Below are 16,450 nucleotides of genomic sequence, written 5' to 3' on the forward strand. Positions count from 1 at the left end.
GCTGCAGCCGGCAGCGAACACTTTTGGCGGAAGAACAAAGAGTCTTTTTCGTTGGAGATGTGAGATTTAGGTTCCTTCTGTTCACCTTGGCGGCTAGTGCGTAATTAGATCTGGCTTTGCACAAACTAAGGTCGCCCGAGAGCCGTGTGGATCGTGAGAGCGAGAGCAGCACGCTCTCAGAGTGCGCTAACAGTGAGCTGCAGCCGGCAGCGGCCACAGGCTGTTACGAAGAACGGTAGCAGGCTGTTAGCAAAGAACGGTAGCAGGCTGTTAACAAAGAACGGTAGCAGGCTGTTAACGAAGAGCGGTAGCCGGCTGTTAACGAAGAGCGGCCACAGGCTGTTAACGAAGAACGTTCGCAGGCTGTTAACGAAGAACGGTAGCAGGCTGTTAACGAAGAGCGGTAGCAGGCTGTTAACTTGAGTGTTAACAGCGCTGGTTTCCTGTTAGAACTGCTGCTCTGAACAGGATCCAAAGGTTGGACTTTATGTTAGTTCCAAATGGAAACCCACCTAAGGAACCTTTAATCTCTATATGAATCTCTCACCTTTTGAAACCCTGTCTAAACACACTGTTTTTTTTTTATTATATGTAAAATGTTTTGAATTTTAGTTTACAACTCAAAATTTCCACTTTCTTTCGGCCCTCCACGGCACCAAATTTAGTGTCGGACATTCAGCAGCATGCAGGCTATGTTGACTGGGGAAAGATACTTAAAATTGGTAAGACCCAACTGCCCAGAAGCTGCAACTGAATGAAGCTAATGCTGGACCCATCATAGTTCAGGAACTGCAGGCGTTTTTATAGGCAAAACAAGACAATGCTGCCACATGAATACCTCTGCGAATCGTCCACAAGGGAACAGAGTATCAAGACGTCAGCTATCCCTGCTCCGCCGCCGCCACCAATCCATAGACCATGCACCTGCAAGACACAACCTAGTCTCCACGCGCACTACTCACTCTTCAGATCAATCAACACTTCGAACTGGACATCTGGCGGGATCAATGAGACACCCTACTCGTCGTATCGACCACCGCAGCCACTGCCAGTTCATAAAGTTGCTGCCCCAAAAACCCGCCCTGATATCCCTCCTCCGCCACCGCCACCACCTCCTGCACTACCAGTCGGAGCACCCCGTAGACCGTACAACTGGATGACACCATCTAGGCACAGCCGGGACCTATTCGCAAATCTCATCACTGTGAGATGGGCATCCGGGAAGTGCACTGGTCCACCGAAGGAGCCGCCCACTGAGAAGCCGCCCTCGTTCTGCGAGTGTATGCCAGAACCGCCGTGCTCGTCTGATCCACCACCTTGTGAGAAGGTAGCACCGCTGCCACAATCGAAGCCTCCGCCAATTGACAAGGACTGCAAGGCGACTGAGGAGAGACTTCCATGCCCTAAAAGAGAACCAAGGAAGGAAAAGAAAAAAAAGCAGCCTACCCAAGAATCTTCGGCAAAAGCATCCAAAGGTAGTGCATCGAAAGGTAGTGCATCCAAAGCTACTCCACCTAAAGATGCTCCTCCCAAAGCTGCTGCACCCAAAGCTGCTGCTCCCAAAGCTGCTCCTCACAAAGATGCAGCCCCCAAATCTACTGCCCCTAAAGCTGCTGCTCCCAAGGCTGCTGCTCCCAAAGCTGCTCCTCCCAAAGATGCAGCCCCTAAAGCTACTCCACCTAAAGATGCTGCCCCCAAAGCTACTGCTCCTAAAAGTGATCCCCCAAAAGCTACTGCTCCCAAGGCTGCTGCTTCCAAGGCTGCTGCTCCCAAAGCTGCTCCTCCCAAAGATGCCGCCCCCAAAGCTGCTGCTCCCAAAGATGCCGCCCCCAAAGCTGCTGCTCCCAAAGATCCAGCTCCCAAAGCTGCTGGAATTCCTCCTCCCCCACCGCCACCACCTCCTGGAGTACCTGTAAATAAACCGCAGGAACCCCCAGTTGGCGCCGAACCAGCACCCAAACCCTCTCCCCCGCCGCCGCCTCCACCAATGCCACCTGCCACTTCCCAACCAGGATTGATACAGTACAAGTCCGCTATGCCCAATTCCCCTAGTCCTTGTGAAAGGCCGCCAAAAGAAAAAGAGGAAGCAGGAGCCTGCACCACCGAAGAGTCAAAGGAGAAACCACAATGTCCAAAAGAAGAGAAGGAGCCAGAAGACCCACCTAATCCCTGCCTGTTGGCATTTATGGAAAGGCATCGTCTCAGTGGTAAGCCGCCACCAAAGGGAGGCTGCTATGTGGTTAAGACCTCTCGCCGAAAATCAGCATGTCCTCGAGACAAAGAGGAAGCCAGCTCTGAAAGTAAGCCATCTCCCAAAGAAGGATCTAGCTCTAGGTGCAAGTCAGCTGCCAAGGAAACAGCCGGTTCTAAGTGCAAGTCAGCTGCCAAAAAAGAAGCTAGTTCTAAAACGAAGCCGCTTTCCAAAGAAGCAGCCAGCTCTAAACCGAAACCACCTCCCAAAGAAGGCCCCAGCTCTAGATGCAAGACAGCTCCCAAAGAAGCAGCCAGCTCTAAACCGAAACCATCTGCCAAAAAAGAACCCAGTTCTAAATGCAAGCCCCAGCCTAAGGAAGGACCCAGTTCTGGCTGCAAACCCTCTCCCAAGGAAGGACCCAGTTCTGGCTGCAAGGCCGCTATCAAGGAAGGAGCAAGTTCTGGCTGCAAGCTCTCTCCCAAGGAAGGACCCAGTGCTGTATGCAAGACCAGTCCTAAGGGCAAACCCTCATCTAAGGGCCCTGCTAGTCCGGGAAGCAAGCCCCCTACCAAAGAAGCGGCCAAACCCTCATCTAAGGGCCCGGCCGGTCCTGGAAGCAAGCCCCCTCCCAAGGAAGGAGTCAAAACTGGAAGCAAGCCCTTATCCACAGCACCAAGAAGTCCTGCGGGACAGTCCCCATCCAAGGGACCATCCGGTCCCGGCAAGCCACCCTCTCCTCAGACAGTCAGTAAGGCAATGACCACAGCAGCAATTGTGCAGCCTAAGGTCACGGCTAATGCCCCACCTGCACCGAAGCTCAAAGCTAAGGCGGCGCCTTCAAAGCCCAAGGCCAAGAGTCCTAAGACACCGCCCCCGCCGCCGCCGAGCGTGGCGCCCTCGTCCAGCCAATGCACCCAAGCCGGAGGCGATCAGAGCCACTGTGAGGCCAATAAAGCCCAGCTACTGTGTCAGCCGGTGGTGCCGCTAAAGGACACCATCCAGCGATATCTGTGCAGCATTCAACCGCACCTGGAGCCCGACGAGTTCGTGGAGGAGCAGAAACTAACCCTCGAGTTCCAAGATGGCGAAGGCGCGAAGCTGCAGAAGATGCTGGAGGATGTGGCCTCGTGCAGCAGCAATTGGCTGACACCGCGCTGGACAAATGCCGCCTACTTGGGCTACAGAGCACCGGTTACCATCTTCTCGAGTCCCTGCCTGACCTTGCCCATGCAGGACTTTAAAACCGAACGGGACTACAGGCTGTTCACGGCCAAGGTGATCTTCGGGATGTGCGAGTTCAAGGAGATGGTGGATAACAATGGCATACCCGTGACAAAGATGTGCTGCCACGATCTGGACAACAGTCAGTTTAGGAAGATATTTGGCACGGTGCGAAGGCCGGGTCGCTTCTGCGATAGCATCGAACAGAACAATGAGTCCCAGTACGTGGTGGTCATCCATAGAAATAATGTAAGGATTTACCTTCCCTTTAAATCTAAGAGAAACCCCGAAATACTAACCCCATTCTCAGTTCTTTAAGCTACCTGTCATTGGCGCGGACTGCAAGATTGTTCATGTCCACAGTCTGGCCGATCAACTGGGGAGCATTCTCCACTGTCCCATGGAGAGGGGCGTGCCCATTGGCCTCCTCACCCACGACAATCGCGACAACTGGGGCGAGGCCTATACGTATCTCTGTCGTCCTGAGGGCAACAACGAGTCCATTGTCCACGCCATCGAGCAGTCCCTCTTCGTCGTCTGCCTGGATGACTGCGTGAATGTGCCCAGGAATGGAGCTAGTGCCGTGCACGCCGCCCAGCTCTTGCATGGCGGCGGTCGCCATCAGAACAGCGCCAATCGTTGGATGGACAAGACGATCCAGCTGATTGTCAACCCCAACGGCATGGCTGGCTTCTGCTACGAGCACGCACCCGCCGACTGTCAGCCGCTGGCCATGCTCATGGACTTTGTGCAGCGGAATATGTAAGTCCTAAGACTCAGAGGAATAGGGGAGTAGTCCTACTCAAACCCTTTCCCTTCCCCCTTTACAGAACTCAACCAAATTATGGCTGCCAGTGCTGCAGCACTTCCAAGACGAAATCAGCCACCGTACTCTGCTTCGATCCGTTCAGCGATTGCGTGGATCTGTTCCTGTGCGAGGCGAAGCGCAACATTGACAAGATCTGCAGCCGGCTGCAGTTGCACGTCTTCAAGTACGAGTGTCACGGAAAGAGCTTCATCAAGGCGCAAGGCTTGAATGCGGACAGCTACATACAGATGGCCCTGCAGTTGGCCTACTACGAGTGCCACAGCAAGCTGCCGGCCCAGTACGAGTCGGCCCACCTGCGGATGTTCGAGGAGGGACGCACGGAGACCATACGCTCCACCTCGCGGGAGTCTCGCGCCTTTGTCGAGGCCATGGCCCTGTCGCCGGGCTCCAACAAGAAGCGTCTGATGGCCCTCCGCTCAGCAGTGGACTCCCATCAGGAGCTGACCAAACTCGCCCTCCAGGGGCGGGGCATCGATCGGCATCTATTGGGGCTGCAGCAGATGGCCAAGGAGAACGGTCTGCCGACGCCCGAGTTCTTTAAGTCGAAGGGGTTTACCAAGTCGGTCAGCTTCCAGGTGTTCAGCTCCCAGGTGGCCAGCAGCCATGATGCCTTCATGGCGTACGGGCCCCTGATCGCCAACGGCTATGGCTGCTGCTACAATCCACGCGACAAGGAAATTATATTCTCCGTCTCGGCATGGGGCCCCAACAAGGAAACCGATCCCGTGCGATATGGCAAGGCGATAGAAAAGGCCTTGGACGCCATGAGAAAGCTGGTCCTCAAGACGGGCGGCGATCGTGTGGGCGAAGATGTCTGCAAGTGCCCCGATGTGGGACCACCCCAGTAGAGCCATCGCACACCTCAGGGCAAACACACTTTCGCCATCTTTCACTTGATTTCTTCCACAGACGCGACTACGTATATGCATGCGCCGAGAGCCGCTCTAAGTGGGTTCGGGTTCAGGGTCAGGGCCGTGCTTAAAAGCCAAAACAATAAGCATTACTCATGCCCGAAACACGCTCTCCTCTGGCCAGGCCCGATCGTGGTGGCGATCGAGAGAATACGAGTATTAGCCTGGCTCGGGGAGAGATTGCAGCCCACGGGGATCGAGGGGAGATCAGTCTCTTGTTAATTAATAAGTCAATCGAGTCAGATGCAAATGTAATAATATATCATACGACACACACCGAAAGAGAGATTTTAAGAGAAATAAATGTATTAAGAGAGACACACACTGTTTCGATGACGCGCTCTCAATCGAAGATGAAGAATTCTCCCAAATCGGTTCATCATTCCATCATCAGTCGAGTGCTCCTCCCATCCCATCCATCTGCTGGACGACTGACCCACTTGCCTCATGAATGCGGCGCCTTCTTCTGCTGCCGCGGGGGCAAAGAGTCAACCCCTGGTCCCCGTCCCTGCCCCTTCCTCCTCTAGTGGCTGCCCAGTTCTTATGCAACATTTGCAGATGCAGTTCGTTCTCTCGATTCTCGATTCTCGGTTCTCGGTTGTGTGCTCTTTTGCCGTTTGCAATTTTATTGCTAAATTAAGTAATTGGTCCAAGAAGCAACTGCTTCTCCATCCATCGTGCCCCTCTCTGGATGCCCTGCATTCAGTGTGGATTCTTGCAATCTAAATGTTGCTCCGCCGCTTGTGTTTGCATTTGTATCTGTATCTATTAGAGCGCTGCGGGCTTCGGGGTATCTGCATCTGTGCCTCGCGAGGCTAGGCGCACAATGGGAGGCACAAGAAGCATGAGAGGCGTGCTCTGTGTTCTTTTCTTTCCTCCGCTGCTGCGCCCTGTGGCCCTGCGTTTGCTTTCCATTTCGAATGTATCTTGCAGATGCATTTTGGACACTGAGGAGACGGGGAGGGACATGGAAGGGCAGCGCGCTGAATGCAGGCCGCGCAAAACCAAAATAATGCAAAAATGAAAACGAAAATGAAGTCAAAGAGGCCACGCCATGGCAAGAGTAGAAGTATCTTTGTATCTGTGTGTGTGTGTGTGTGTGTGTGTGTCTGAGTGTCTGTTTGCTTGCGCAATTTTGCAGATACTAGAGAGAAAATGGTCTGGGCTTCTGGTACTTGCATTCTGAAGATTCTTTTGGGGCAACGCTCTCATTCCTCTCCACAAAAAGACAACAAAAAGATGAACGTTTGGCGAACAAAAGTCAAAGAAAACTGAAACTTTTTATGGATTCCGAATGGCCAGACATAAAATGGCATTACGAATTAATAAATAAAGAAATCCGAGGAGGAGAGGCCATAAAATGAAGCAGCAGGCAAAGCAGATGAAATGAAATTCCAAGGTCGTCGGCAAAAGAATATTTTTTTTTTTTTTTTTTTCGTTAGCGTGTTTATGAAGATTTTTGACTCGCGGCAAAGAAGAAGACGTCCGGTGCCCCTCCTCAGTTTGTTTAAAGAAGAATTAGTCGGTCGATCGGGGAGGTGGAATGGAATGGAATGGAATGGAACTGGAACTGGAATGAACGAGAGATCGGCCAGGGCCCTGGGGCTGACTGAGTGGAGGAGTCTCTCAGGTAAGGTAATGCGACAAACGAAAGAAAAAGGCACCGCCGAAAAAAAGTTTAATTTCAATGCTAATTAAAGAGTTGCCCAGACGGAGAATTGAATCCGATTCGAGCCTGAGACTCCCCCCCCCCCCCAACTTGGGTTCGACTTAAAGTATATACTCTCGCATATAGTATATATATCTGAATCTGAATTTATGTGCACGGCTTTCTTTGAATTGCGCAGCGACAAAAGATTTGCGTTGTGTTTTTTCTGGGTCCGAAATTGGGACTGGGATTGGCTCTGACTCTGTGACTCTTTGGTGCTGATGCCATCGCTGACCTTGACCCCAATGATATCAGAAGCCAATAAAGCCAGAACACCCGCTCCTTGGGATTCTATAAAAAGCACACAAACGAAACATCAGTTAAGACTAATTGAGTTTTGGCTAAAATTGGTCAAAATGCGCAGCGGCAGCAACGGCAGCAACGGCACCACAAGAGGCACACAGAGCCACGACAAGAGCATCCACTCCCCACCGCACCGCACCAGAGGCAGAACCAGACCCAGCAAAATCAAAGCAATCCAATCCAATCCGAGACGAGACGAGACAAAACGCCAGCAAATCCATCAACGACAACAACTGGCGACGATGACTGCGCTGCAAAAAGCTCACCTCTGGCACCTCGTACTTCCATTTACCTGCCTGCCGGCCACCTACAGGTGACATCATCAGCCATCGGCAGCAGCACCGACAATTACTTGGAACACAAATACGAGTAAAGATATCTGCGAGGCTCAAACTGCAGCAGCAGCATGGAACATGGAGCATGGAGCACCATGGAGCAGCATGACAAGGCACCAAATGGTTCCAAATCGAAACCGAAAGCCACCAAATAAACAAACAAACAGAGAAACGAAGAAACGCAGAGTCTGTGTAGCGGAGAATCGGAGAGAATCGTTGTCCAAGTGCCCGCGAGTCGATCGATGCTGCAGGCGCACCATAAATGGCTCTAAGGCTGTGCTTTGCCCGCGATTACTCATACGCCATGTGGTCGCGGTTTCAGTTTTATATGTTCTATATGCCTGCAGGTACACAAAGAGAGAAAGAAGGGAACTGGATCTCTAATTGAAAGATCTCTTGTGACTTTGAAGATCGATTACTTCGGCCATAAAAGGATTCATGAAGAAGTCTCTAGAGTACTGAGAATCTTTAATGGAATCAAGGTAAGGAAAAATAGTACTTTGTGGATCATTAGCAATACTCCACTGGGTTTTAAATAGCCATCACATCATTAGCATTAAAAGTGGTGGCATGGTGTAGATCACCACTTTATGGCTACCGAAAGAGATGACTGCTCTATGATTAATGAGCGAACGAGCGAACTGATCTCAGGCCCATGTTTGCTGCTCTACGTTCACTTAATTGGTTAATTAATTTGTATAAATTTGTGTAAATATTAAGTCATTTAAATGGCAACCAAGTGACGCAGATATCTCTTTCGTTTATATACACATATATGGCAGGCAGTAATTAGGTTTCGGCAGTTTTGTTTGGCTCTTTTTCGGTTTGATTTTCTTTTGTTTGAGATCATTTTGGGGCGGTGGCAGTCCCTTCTCCACTTGGGCCACTCTGCGGAGTCAGGCCGCCACTCAAGTGGCAATTAGTGTTGACATTCATTAGCTGCGATTAAAATGAGATCAGATTGTGGCCAGCGACGATGACGAGCAGCACGTGAGACTCCGCCTCGGCCACAGAGCCCCAACTCCGTGTGAATCACACTTTAACCGACGAGTGGCGAGGGGCGAGGGGAGAGGGGAGAAGGCCGCCAATGATGGCTAATGATGCCAGGGGAATAAGTCGCAATTCCCTGGAACGAATCGTTCATTACGCAAGCTGCAGCACATCCAAATGCATCTGTTGCCTCTTTGACTTTGTTGTTTTCGGTTTTTTGCGGCCTGCACTCGGCGCCCCTATCAGTGCCTTCCCTCGAGTCCGAACTGCATCTGCAAGATACATTCGAAATGGAAAGCAAACGCAGGGCCACAGGGCGCAGCAGCGGAGGAAAGAAAAGAACACAGAGCACGCCTCTCATGCTTCTTGTGCCTCCCATTGTGCGCCTAGCCTCGCGAGGCACAGATGCAGATACCCCGAAGCCGACAGCGCTCTAATAGATACAGATACAAATGCAAACACAAGCGGCGGAGCAACATTTAGATTGCAAGAATCCACACTGAATGCAGGGCATCCAGAGAGGGGCACGATGGATGGAGGAGCAGTCGCTTCTTGGACCAATTACTTAATTTAGCAATAAAATTGCAAACGGCAAAAGAGCACACAACCGAGAACCGAGAATCGAGAATCGAGAGAACGAACTGCATCTGCAAATGTTGCATAAGAACTGAGCAGCCAATGGAGGAGGAAGGGGCAGGGACGGGGACGGGGAAGGGGACCAGGGGTTGACTCTTTGCCCCCGCGGCAGCAGAAGAAGGCGCCGCATTCATGAGGCAAGTGGGTCAGTCGTCCAGCAGATGGATGGGAGGAGGAGGAGCACTCGACTGATGATGGAATGATGAACCGATTTGGGAGAATTCTTCATCTTCGATTGAGATTAGCAATGAAGCGCGTCACCTCTCCCTCCCTCTTTCTGCCCCTAAATGTTTGCTGACTCGAGTGACTTTTAATTAGCGACTAAGAAAACGAATGAGACTGAGCCCCGACTGATCTGAGAGTGACTGATCTCCCCTGGAGCCCCGTGGGCGTTCGCATGTGCTGGCTGCACTTGAACGATCTCTGTCTCTGTCTCTCTTTCCCTCCCTGAGTCAGGCTAATATTCTGTTCGGTTCGTTTGAGGGGACGGACGGACCGGGCCAAAGGTGAGTAATAAGTGAGAGATCGTATATGGCTTGTATATGGCGCTGTGGATGCTTCCACAGAAATTGCCAAGTTTTTAGTTGAATGTTCACCTTGAACTTGACCAAAACAGAGACAGAGTGGGACAGAGACAGCCGTCAGGCGACAGCCGAGAGGTAATGAGTTAGATGGATTTCACTTGTTTGAATTTTCCATCTATCTTTCAGTTGTTCTTTTTTGCAGCTGCATTTGGGCGCTGCTCATCGAAGCAGAACGTATTTAAATGCTGAAAAACATTTCTGCCGTTTGGTTAGATAAATATGAATGCGAATTTTGTTTGGTGGGACCCCTCGCCCACTCGCCCACAGCGCGAGAGAGAGAGGTGATGACGATTTTTGTTGGCCTGGCCAAAAAGCAGAAATACGACAAAGTACGAGTAATTACGTGAATCGGTGGGGGAGAGACAGACAGGGCGACGGAGAGGCACGAGTGAAAGAGGGGAGAATCGACAGCAGGTTATGCAAGTTCAAGGCCAAAAACTCTGCATTAATTATAATTATTTTTGCATTTTTTAAGCGCAGAGAGGCAGCAGCAACAACAACAATGCTAATTGTCTGGGGCGCAATGCAAAAGAAGAAAAACAGGTAAATGCAGAGTTTAACAGCAACAAAAACGTTGATTTTTGCCCAAATGTGGTAATTAATTGTGGCCAGAAATCAGTGGTGGTAGAGTCCCTGGACGTAACCTGCACAGGGTTAATGCCAGGGGCACGTGACAGAGTAAGCCCCCTCCCCAGACCCCACTCCCAGCCCAGGCACTACGCTCTCTCTTCAAGCCCCCGCCGGCTCCATTTGTGGCTCTTGTTTCAGCAAACTCTAACACTCTTGATGACCCAAGACGAGCTAATTCGTACCGCTCTGTGACACGTGTACAGTGAAGAACAACCCAAACAACACACACGTAACCCGAAGAGACTTTGAGCGTTGGACTGCAGTTTGGCCCTGTACAGGGGAAAGTTCCCGCTGAAAAGAAGCACGTACTTGAGTTCTCTCTGGGATTGGATTGGATTGGATTGGGTTGGGTCGGGTGCCTCCTTGGTCACAGTCCCACTTTTGTTATCTGTGAAATATTTGGCACAAGAGCCATATCGCGATATCTGATAGCGTTTGCAGGGATTTGGGATACCAGATAAGCGACATTCAGCTACTCCTCGGATTGCTAAACAAAAGAATGGCATGGAGGAGGATGGAGGCACCAAATTCAATTTGCCATCCATTGATGGGCTGCGATAAGAGCTCGGAGAGGGGAGAGGCAACTACCAGAACAGGGAACCTAATGCCAACGATTGCTCTGTCATTATGACTTAAGAATAAGAACAGACCATAAAGTGTGCTCTCCCTTGGTTGATGGCTGAGTGGGGCAGTGGTGCCATCCGCCATCCGCCATCCAAGAGCACGGACGGACACCGAAAGAGATTCAGTGACATAATAAATAAATTTAATCAGTTGGCTGCGTAAAACGCTTCCGTTGTTGTTTCTCCGCTGAGGCCCTGGAAGGAGGGGGAGAGGAATCCGAATCGGATTCTAAATCAGCTTTAAGTTCTGCCTCGCCCTCGGCGCATGGTCTCTCGAGGGGAATGGGGCAGGCTTCAGCTCAGACTTATCTTGGTGTCTTGTTCCTCCTCGACTGACTCTTCGTCTGACTCTTGGTTTACTTTGTGATTCCAGCGACGACTATCTCCGCTTCTTGAAGATGATTGTTGCTGCTACTCCAAGAAGAGCTGCCTCTGTCATCAGTTCATATTTTGAGTGTTTAAGAAGCGTTCAGCTCTTTCAATTCCTCCCGTTTTACGACCTCCTGTATCTCCATCTTCTCTGTGGGGTTATCTCAGCGAGACTCTCCATATCTGTGTCTGCTTCTGGTGTCTGTTCTATGTGGAATCGAGACATTGAAGCTCTGGCTGCGGGCCACGTGGCGTATGCGTAGTCGCGGAGGCAGACAAAGACTGGGACTGGGACTGGGGCTCAAAGGGCAATTGTGGTGTGACACTGAGCAGAGTGTTCGGAGCCGGCAGCTAACATACTTTTCCAATTATTTGACACACTCTCACACATATTTCCCTTTTATTAACACATTTCATTTGATGGCTGGCAAACGCGTCGTCGCGAGTGTTTTTCCATGAATTTTGCCGCTTTGGAAAATGTTGCTTCCTCTTCGCTGATTGTTTGTTTGTCCGCCAGGCGGGGAGGGGGGGGGGGATGGCGCTTAATCCTTAATTAAAATCATGATAATATTTAAAGGCACCCGCGCACATCCCCCCACACCGAAGGAAAGTGAAATTTAATGGGGAAATATATTTAATTGAAATTTAAATGCCTGTGGAAAGTCCTTTCGGCGGTGCCTGCCTCCTGAACAATTGTGCGGCTTTAATTATTTACAACTCCAATTTGGTTTGCCATATGTTGTCTGAGGGCAAATAATTAGCAAAGGCAGCCCCATTTCAATTTAAGTCACAATTTAATGAATGGATGCGTGTGCGTGTGCGTGTGCGTATCTGTGTGGCAAGTGAATTTGCATAGTAATTGCCATTGAAAATACACGTAATTAATTGTTCTGTTCCTTTTAGTATTGTTTGTTTTTTGATCGATTTGTCGGAGTCTGAGATTGTCTCTATCGGATGGCAAGGCGTGGGAAATTCAATTAACTTTATTTACAGTTCAAGCAGGATTTTCCAGGCTTTAGATTTACACAAACACACTTAAAAAATACTCAGAAATTCAAGACGGGCTTACACGTGAAGATGGTTGAAGGTGGCTGGGCATAAATTCCGCCAACCAGTTTTAAGAGTTATTTATTTGTTTTATAAATTATTTGAACACAGCACATACGGCACTTAAATGATCTACAGCTATAACTAATCTTCCCTGCTTATTGTTTGCCCCATAAATTCCCCTTCCCTCCAACCCATAACAGAATTGATTGCCCGGCAGCCTTGACCCATTTCCACTTTGATCTGGGATGGCGTCACCCAGAGATACCTACTATTACTTTCACTGAACACAACTCTCGGCTCTAAATGTCTATAATCTGGCAATTTATGCTAATAAGTAATAAGGGGGGAACAAAGAGGAAACCAACGCTTGGAAGAAGAAAAAACTGACGCTGGAAACATAAATTAGCATATTTATGCGATGGTCAAGCCCAGAGTTCTGATATCTGTGTTAATTACTGGAAACGAATCTGCGGACAAACCAGTTCTACATAAACTGTTTTGACTTCCGCATCATGAATAAAATTAGGTATATTTTTTCAAATCCATAACACATTAAAATTGAATGAACTGAAAGCCCGAATCACTATGGGAGGCCCTGTCGGAGCCTCCTCCACGGCTCGGGGCATCGCCTCCCCAGTGGCTGTCATCAAAATTCGTGGCTCCATCGAATGCTGCCACTCGACTCAGGATCTCATCTGTGTCGGCATTGTGCGCACTGTCGCTCCATGCCAATTTCTCATCACTGCCATCACCGATGTACTGATGTATGCCCGATGCAGCGATCACCGAATAGATTGCTCCACAGAGGAATAGGAGTCCCAGAATGGATTGCATTTCGCTCAGGCGGCTCTTGACTGAATGTCAGCTGGCGGCCACCGAGCTGGGCTTTTATAGCCTTGTCTGGGTTATCAGTAAAGCGCAGTGATTGACATTATATACACTTTCAATATACCGGCAGTTCTCTGTAATCTGTCGTCAATGAATGTTGGGAAATTCCACAGAAAGCTCAGAGTGCATAGACGCGCAGATTACCGCAAAATTAATTGATATCTTAAGTGAGTGACGGGCACTGGCACTGACTGGACACTGACTCTGGATAGTATGATTACCTGGAATAGTTTGCAGAGACTCCTAAAGGGATTCCAATTAAATTTCAAATACAAATCTTTAATCATCTTATTTTCAGGAATTAATTTACATCCTTATCATCCTCCAGCAAATAATCATCTAGAGAATAATCAGTTCCATTTGTAGCTCCTGTAATGGACTGCCACCAGAGTTGGACACGTTCCTCCATGGCATTCATGTACTGCTCGGCACTGTTGTCGCCGCTCCCGGCGTCCTCCTCCAGTTCCTGTCTAACGGGATCAAGCACCGCTGGGGTATGGGGCGCCGCCATCACTGCACACATTAATCCACAGAGCAGGAATACAACAGAGTAGCTCTCCATACTGCTCACTCATCGAGGGGGAACTGCACTTTTCAATTCGATTTTGCACGTTTTTATAGTTCAGCGAGATCGGCGATAATTCTTCCTCATTCTGGGATTTACACGACTTGGGGGGATATTTCCAAGTACCCCGTCCAAGCCGGGTTTTCTCATTGAGTCAGCAGTGGCCAAGCCTAAATATGCATGGCGTATACGCCACGTTGTAGCCGGCGGTTGGACAGTGACTAAAGTAAGTCTACGCTGAGGCTGTGGTTGATTAAAGTCTTCTAAGGAACACCATTTATGTAAAGATCTACATTTTAATTGATATTTTTCCAGCTTGAAGCTTTATTTTTGCTGTTAACATACTGCCTGCAGAGACTGTCTGTGATGCATCTCTACCCCAGTTGGCAGGCCATAAAAAAGCTGTGCATAGACTCAACGCCAGCGCGTCGATGCTGCTGGCAACCCCTAAATGACTTGACTACCAGCCATCGACCACTTCACTTCGCTTCGTTGCTTCAATCCCTCTGCTTCTGCTTCTGCTTCTGCTCCTCTGCTACTCTGCTCCTCTGCCACTTTATTCAATTTTCCAAAGCGAGCGCACAGATGTAGCCACCCCTCCTGTAGCCACCCCTCCACCTACGATGTGCTCACGAGGCTAATGCCCTTTTATGGCTTTGGAGTGTGCCGCGTCAGCAAAAGCAAACTTGCAGCAGCGCACGAACAAGACCATTAGATGCGGCACATTCAGTACACAGCTCCATCCTCGACTCTGCTTCGTGGGGGCGAGCACACCATCCCCTGAGCGCTGAAACCACTGAGACTTGTCTCTAAATATGTTTCACATTTGCATCATCCTCAGCATCCTCATCATCATCATGGGAGTCTGTGGCCTGAGGGTGCCACACCATTGAAATCAAATCCAAGTGTTATACAAAATCAGTGTCATTGGTTTTGCTAAACAATTTCTCTGCTTTCAGGTTGCTTTATTGCATTTTAATTGATTATGCAACAAAGTTTGTACAGGTTGCACGATCGGGTTGAACACGCACCACCACATTTTCGGATATATTATTGATCCTGAGGACTTCCAAAGCATTTTTATAGATGGTTGGACTGGGGTTCTTACTTCGGGTCCATACCCGAAAGACCACTGGAATATGTATGTATTTTTGATTTAGGAAACTTTGACCAACGCATGTCAACGAATTTCTCAACAAATGGTTTAAGCAATGCCAATAAAATAACTTTTAACTTGAAATAGTACTCACTGACAAAATCATCGTCACTTTGGTCGCATCTGTAAATGATTAGATAGCTGATATTATCCGTAGAAAGCACATGCTGATCCTTAGGGGTTCGGGCAACGATACGGGGCAAGTCGTCTATTGAATAGAAGGGAAATGCATACTCATACAAGTCAGGCCATGGCGAATTCAATCAGCGAATATAATACCTTCGACACACTTGTTCTTGTCTTTGCGCCGACGGTCTCCAAAGGGCGGTGTTAAGCCAATCAGAAACCAGTTTCCATTGAGCTAAGGCAAATATAGAGGGCTATAAGGCTGCTATTTTGAACTGTTACGATCCTCACCCTATCCTCTTCGATTGCTGATATGTTTCTACGCATCAGACTGGGGCATTCCGTTACTTTTAGCATGGGCAGTAGTTCATTGTGTACCATATCATACATCTGATTGTAGCGCCTTATATAGGGGGTATTCGCTGACCCATGTTCGTGGCTTCCATGACCGTTCACCAAATGCAATGAATAAAGTCCCAGGCAAGCCAGCAGCGATAATACACTGAAAAGGTACCTTGAGTATCTGCTGATGTGGTTAGGTTTTTTACTTACATTGTTAGACACTTTCGCATGTTCTTTACTGTAAAGCTGTCTCGGTTATGAGCTTATTTTCAGTTGGTGCTTGTAATGGGATTTTGAATGGTTTTCTTCCATTAAGCGGTACGATTATGGTTGGCATTAGACACACCACTTTCTGAGGACTGCTGTATCCAATTGAATATTAGGAGGGTGTATACCAATGAATATATTATTTGATTCCCATTTGAGTACAATTCTTCCATATCAATAGGTTTTGTATTGTTTTCTTATCGTTTTTATTGCTTCCATTATCGAAACAGTGCTTTTTTCCATTTCATTCCACTGATATCGGTTACTTGGGGCATTGTTCTTTCCCATTGTACCTTAAAAAAAAGGAAATCGTGTTATTTTTCGAGTAATATACCAATCAATATATTATTTGATTAAAGTTGTAATACAACTCTTCCGTTTCAATGAGTTTTATACTTCCAGAAAAGTTTTCATATCGTTGTTCCTTTTTTTTATTATTCGTTCCATTACCAGAACAGAGTTTCTTTCCATTTCATTCCACTGCTGTCAGTGACTTAAAGCATTGTTCTTTCCCACTTTTTCTTTAAAAATACAAAAGTTCGTATTAGTTTTTCAGTATTTTACCAATAAACATGTTATTTGATTAAAGTTGTAATACAATTCTTCCATTTCAATGAGTTTTATACCTCCAAAAATGTAACCATATCGATGTTCCTTTTTGTTATTGCTTCCAATACCTGAACGGTGTTTCTTTCCATTTCATTCCACTGCTGTAACTAATAG

General features: G+C 48.5%; 3 protein-coding genes across 3 annotated transcripts; 1 reads left to right on the forward strand and 2 right to left on the reverse strand.

Annotated features, from left to right (window-relative positions):
* Positions 1-621: 621 nt before the first annotated feature.
* On the forward strand, positions 622-5,473 carry LOC6602253. Its single transcript, XM_002027247.2, has 4 exons — positions 622-722; positions 782-3,664; positions 3,726-4,177; positions 4,246-5,473. The coding sequence occupies exons 1-4, from the start codon at positions 684-686 to the stop codon at positions 5,090-5,092; spliced, it is 4,221 nt and encodes a 1,406-aa protein (XP_002027283.2). The 5' UTR covers positions 622-683; the 3' UTR covers positions 5,093-5,473.
* An 8,056-nt stretch (positions 5,474-13,529) lies between these two features.
* LOC6602251 lies at positions 13,530-13,858 on the reverse strand. The gene has a single exon (XM_002027245.2). It carries the CDS (start codon positions 13,831-13,833, stop codon positions 13,573-13,575), a length of 261 nt encoding a protein of 86 aa, XP_002027281.1. The 5' UTR covers positions 13,834-13,858; the 3' UTR covers positions 13,530-13,572.
* Positions 13,859-14,763: 905 nt separating this feature from the next.
* On the reverse strand, positions 14,764-15,614 carry LOC113565515. Its single transcript, XM_026987775.1, has 4 exons — positions 15,410-15,614; positions 15,272-15,353; positions 15,087-15,200; positions 14,764-14,968 (listed from the first exon to the last, which is right to left on the reverse strand). The coding sequence occupies exons 1-4, from the start codon at positions 15,506-15,508 to the stop codon at positions 14,820-14,822; spliced, it is 444 nt and encodes a 147-aa protein (XP_026843576.1). The 5' UTR covers positions 15,509-15,614; the 3' UTR covers positions 14,764-14,819.
* Between the last annotated feature and the right edge of the window lie 836 nt (positions 15,615-16,450).

This window comes from Drosophila persimilis, unplaced genomic scaffold (genome assembly GCF_003286085.1).
Source record: "Drosophila persimilis strain 14011-0111.01,24,50 unplaced genomic scaffold, DperRS2 tig00000124-arrow-pilon, whole genome shotgun sequence".
NCBI lineage: Eukaryota > Metazoa > Arthropoda > Insecta > Diptera > Drosophilidae > Drosophila > Drosophila persimilis.

Bases quoted from the DNA above. Each gene is read 5' to 3' on its own strand.
- LOC6602251 (XM_002027245.2), bottom strand. From the start codon at position 13,833: ATGGAGAGCTACTCTGTTGTATTCCTGCTCTGTGGATTAATGTGTGCA.
- LOC113565515 (XM_026987775.1), bottom strand. From the start codon at position 15,508: ATGTATGATATGGTACACAATGAACTACTGCCCATGCTAAAAGTAACG. The intron at 15,201-15,271 runs GTATTATATTCG...TCTATTCAATAG, and splicing joins CAAGAACAAGTGTGTCGAAG to ACGACTTGCCCCGTATCGTT. The intron at 14,969-15,086 runs GTGAGTACTATT...TACATATTCCAG, and splicing joins AAGTGACGATGATTTTGTCA to TGGTCTTTCGGGTATGGACC.
- LOC6602253 (XM_002027247.2), top strand. From the start codon at position 684: ATGCAGGCTATGTTGACTGGGGAAAGATACTTAAAATTG. The intron at 3,665-3,725 runs GTAAGGATTTAC...CCCCATTCTCAG, and splicing joins TGGTCATCCATAGAAATAAT to TTCTTTAAGCTACCTGTCAT. The intron at 4,178-4,245 runs GTAAGTCCTAAG...CCCCCTTTACAG, and splicing joins GACTTTGTGCAGCGGAATAT to AACTCAACCAAATTATGGCT.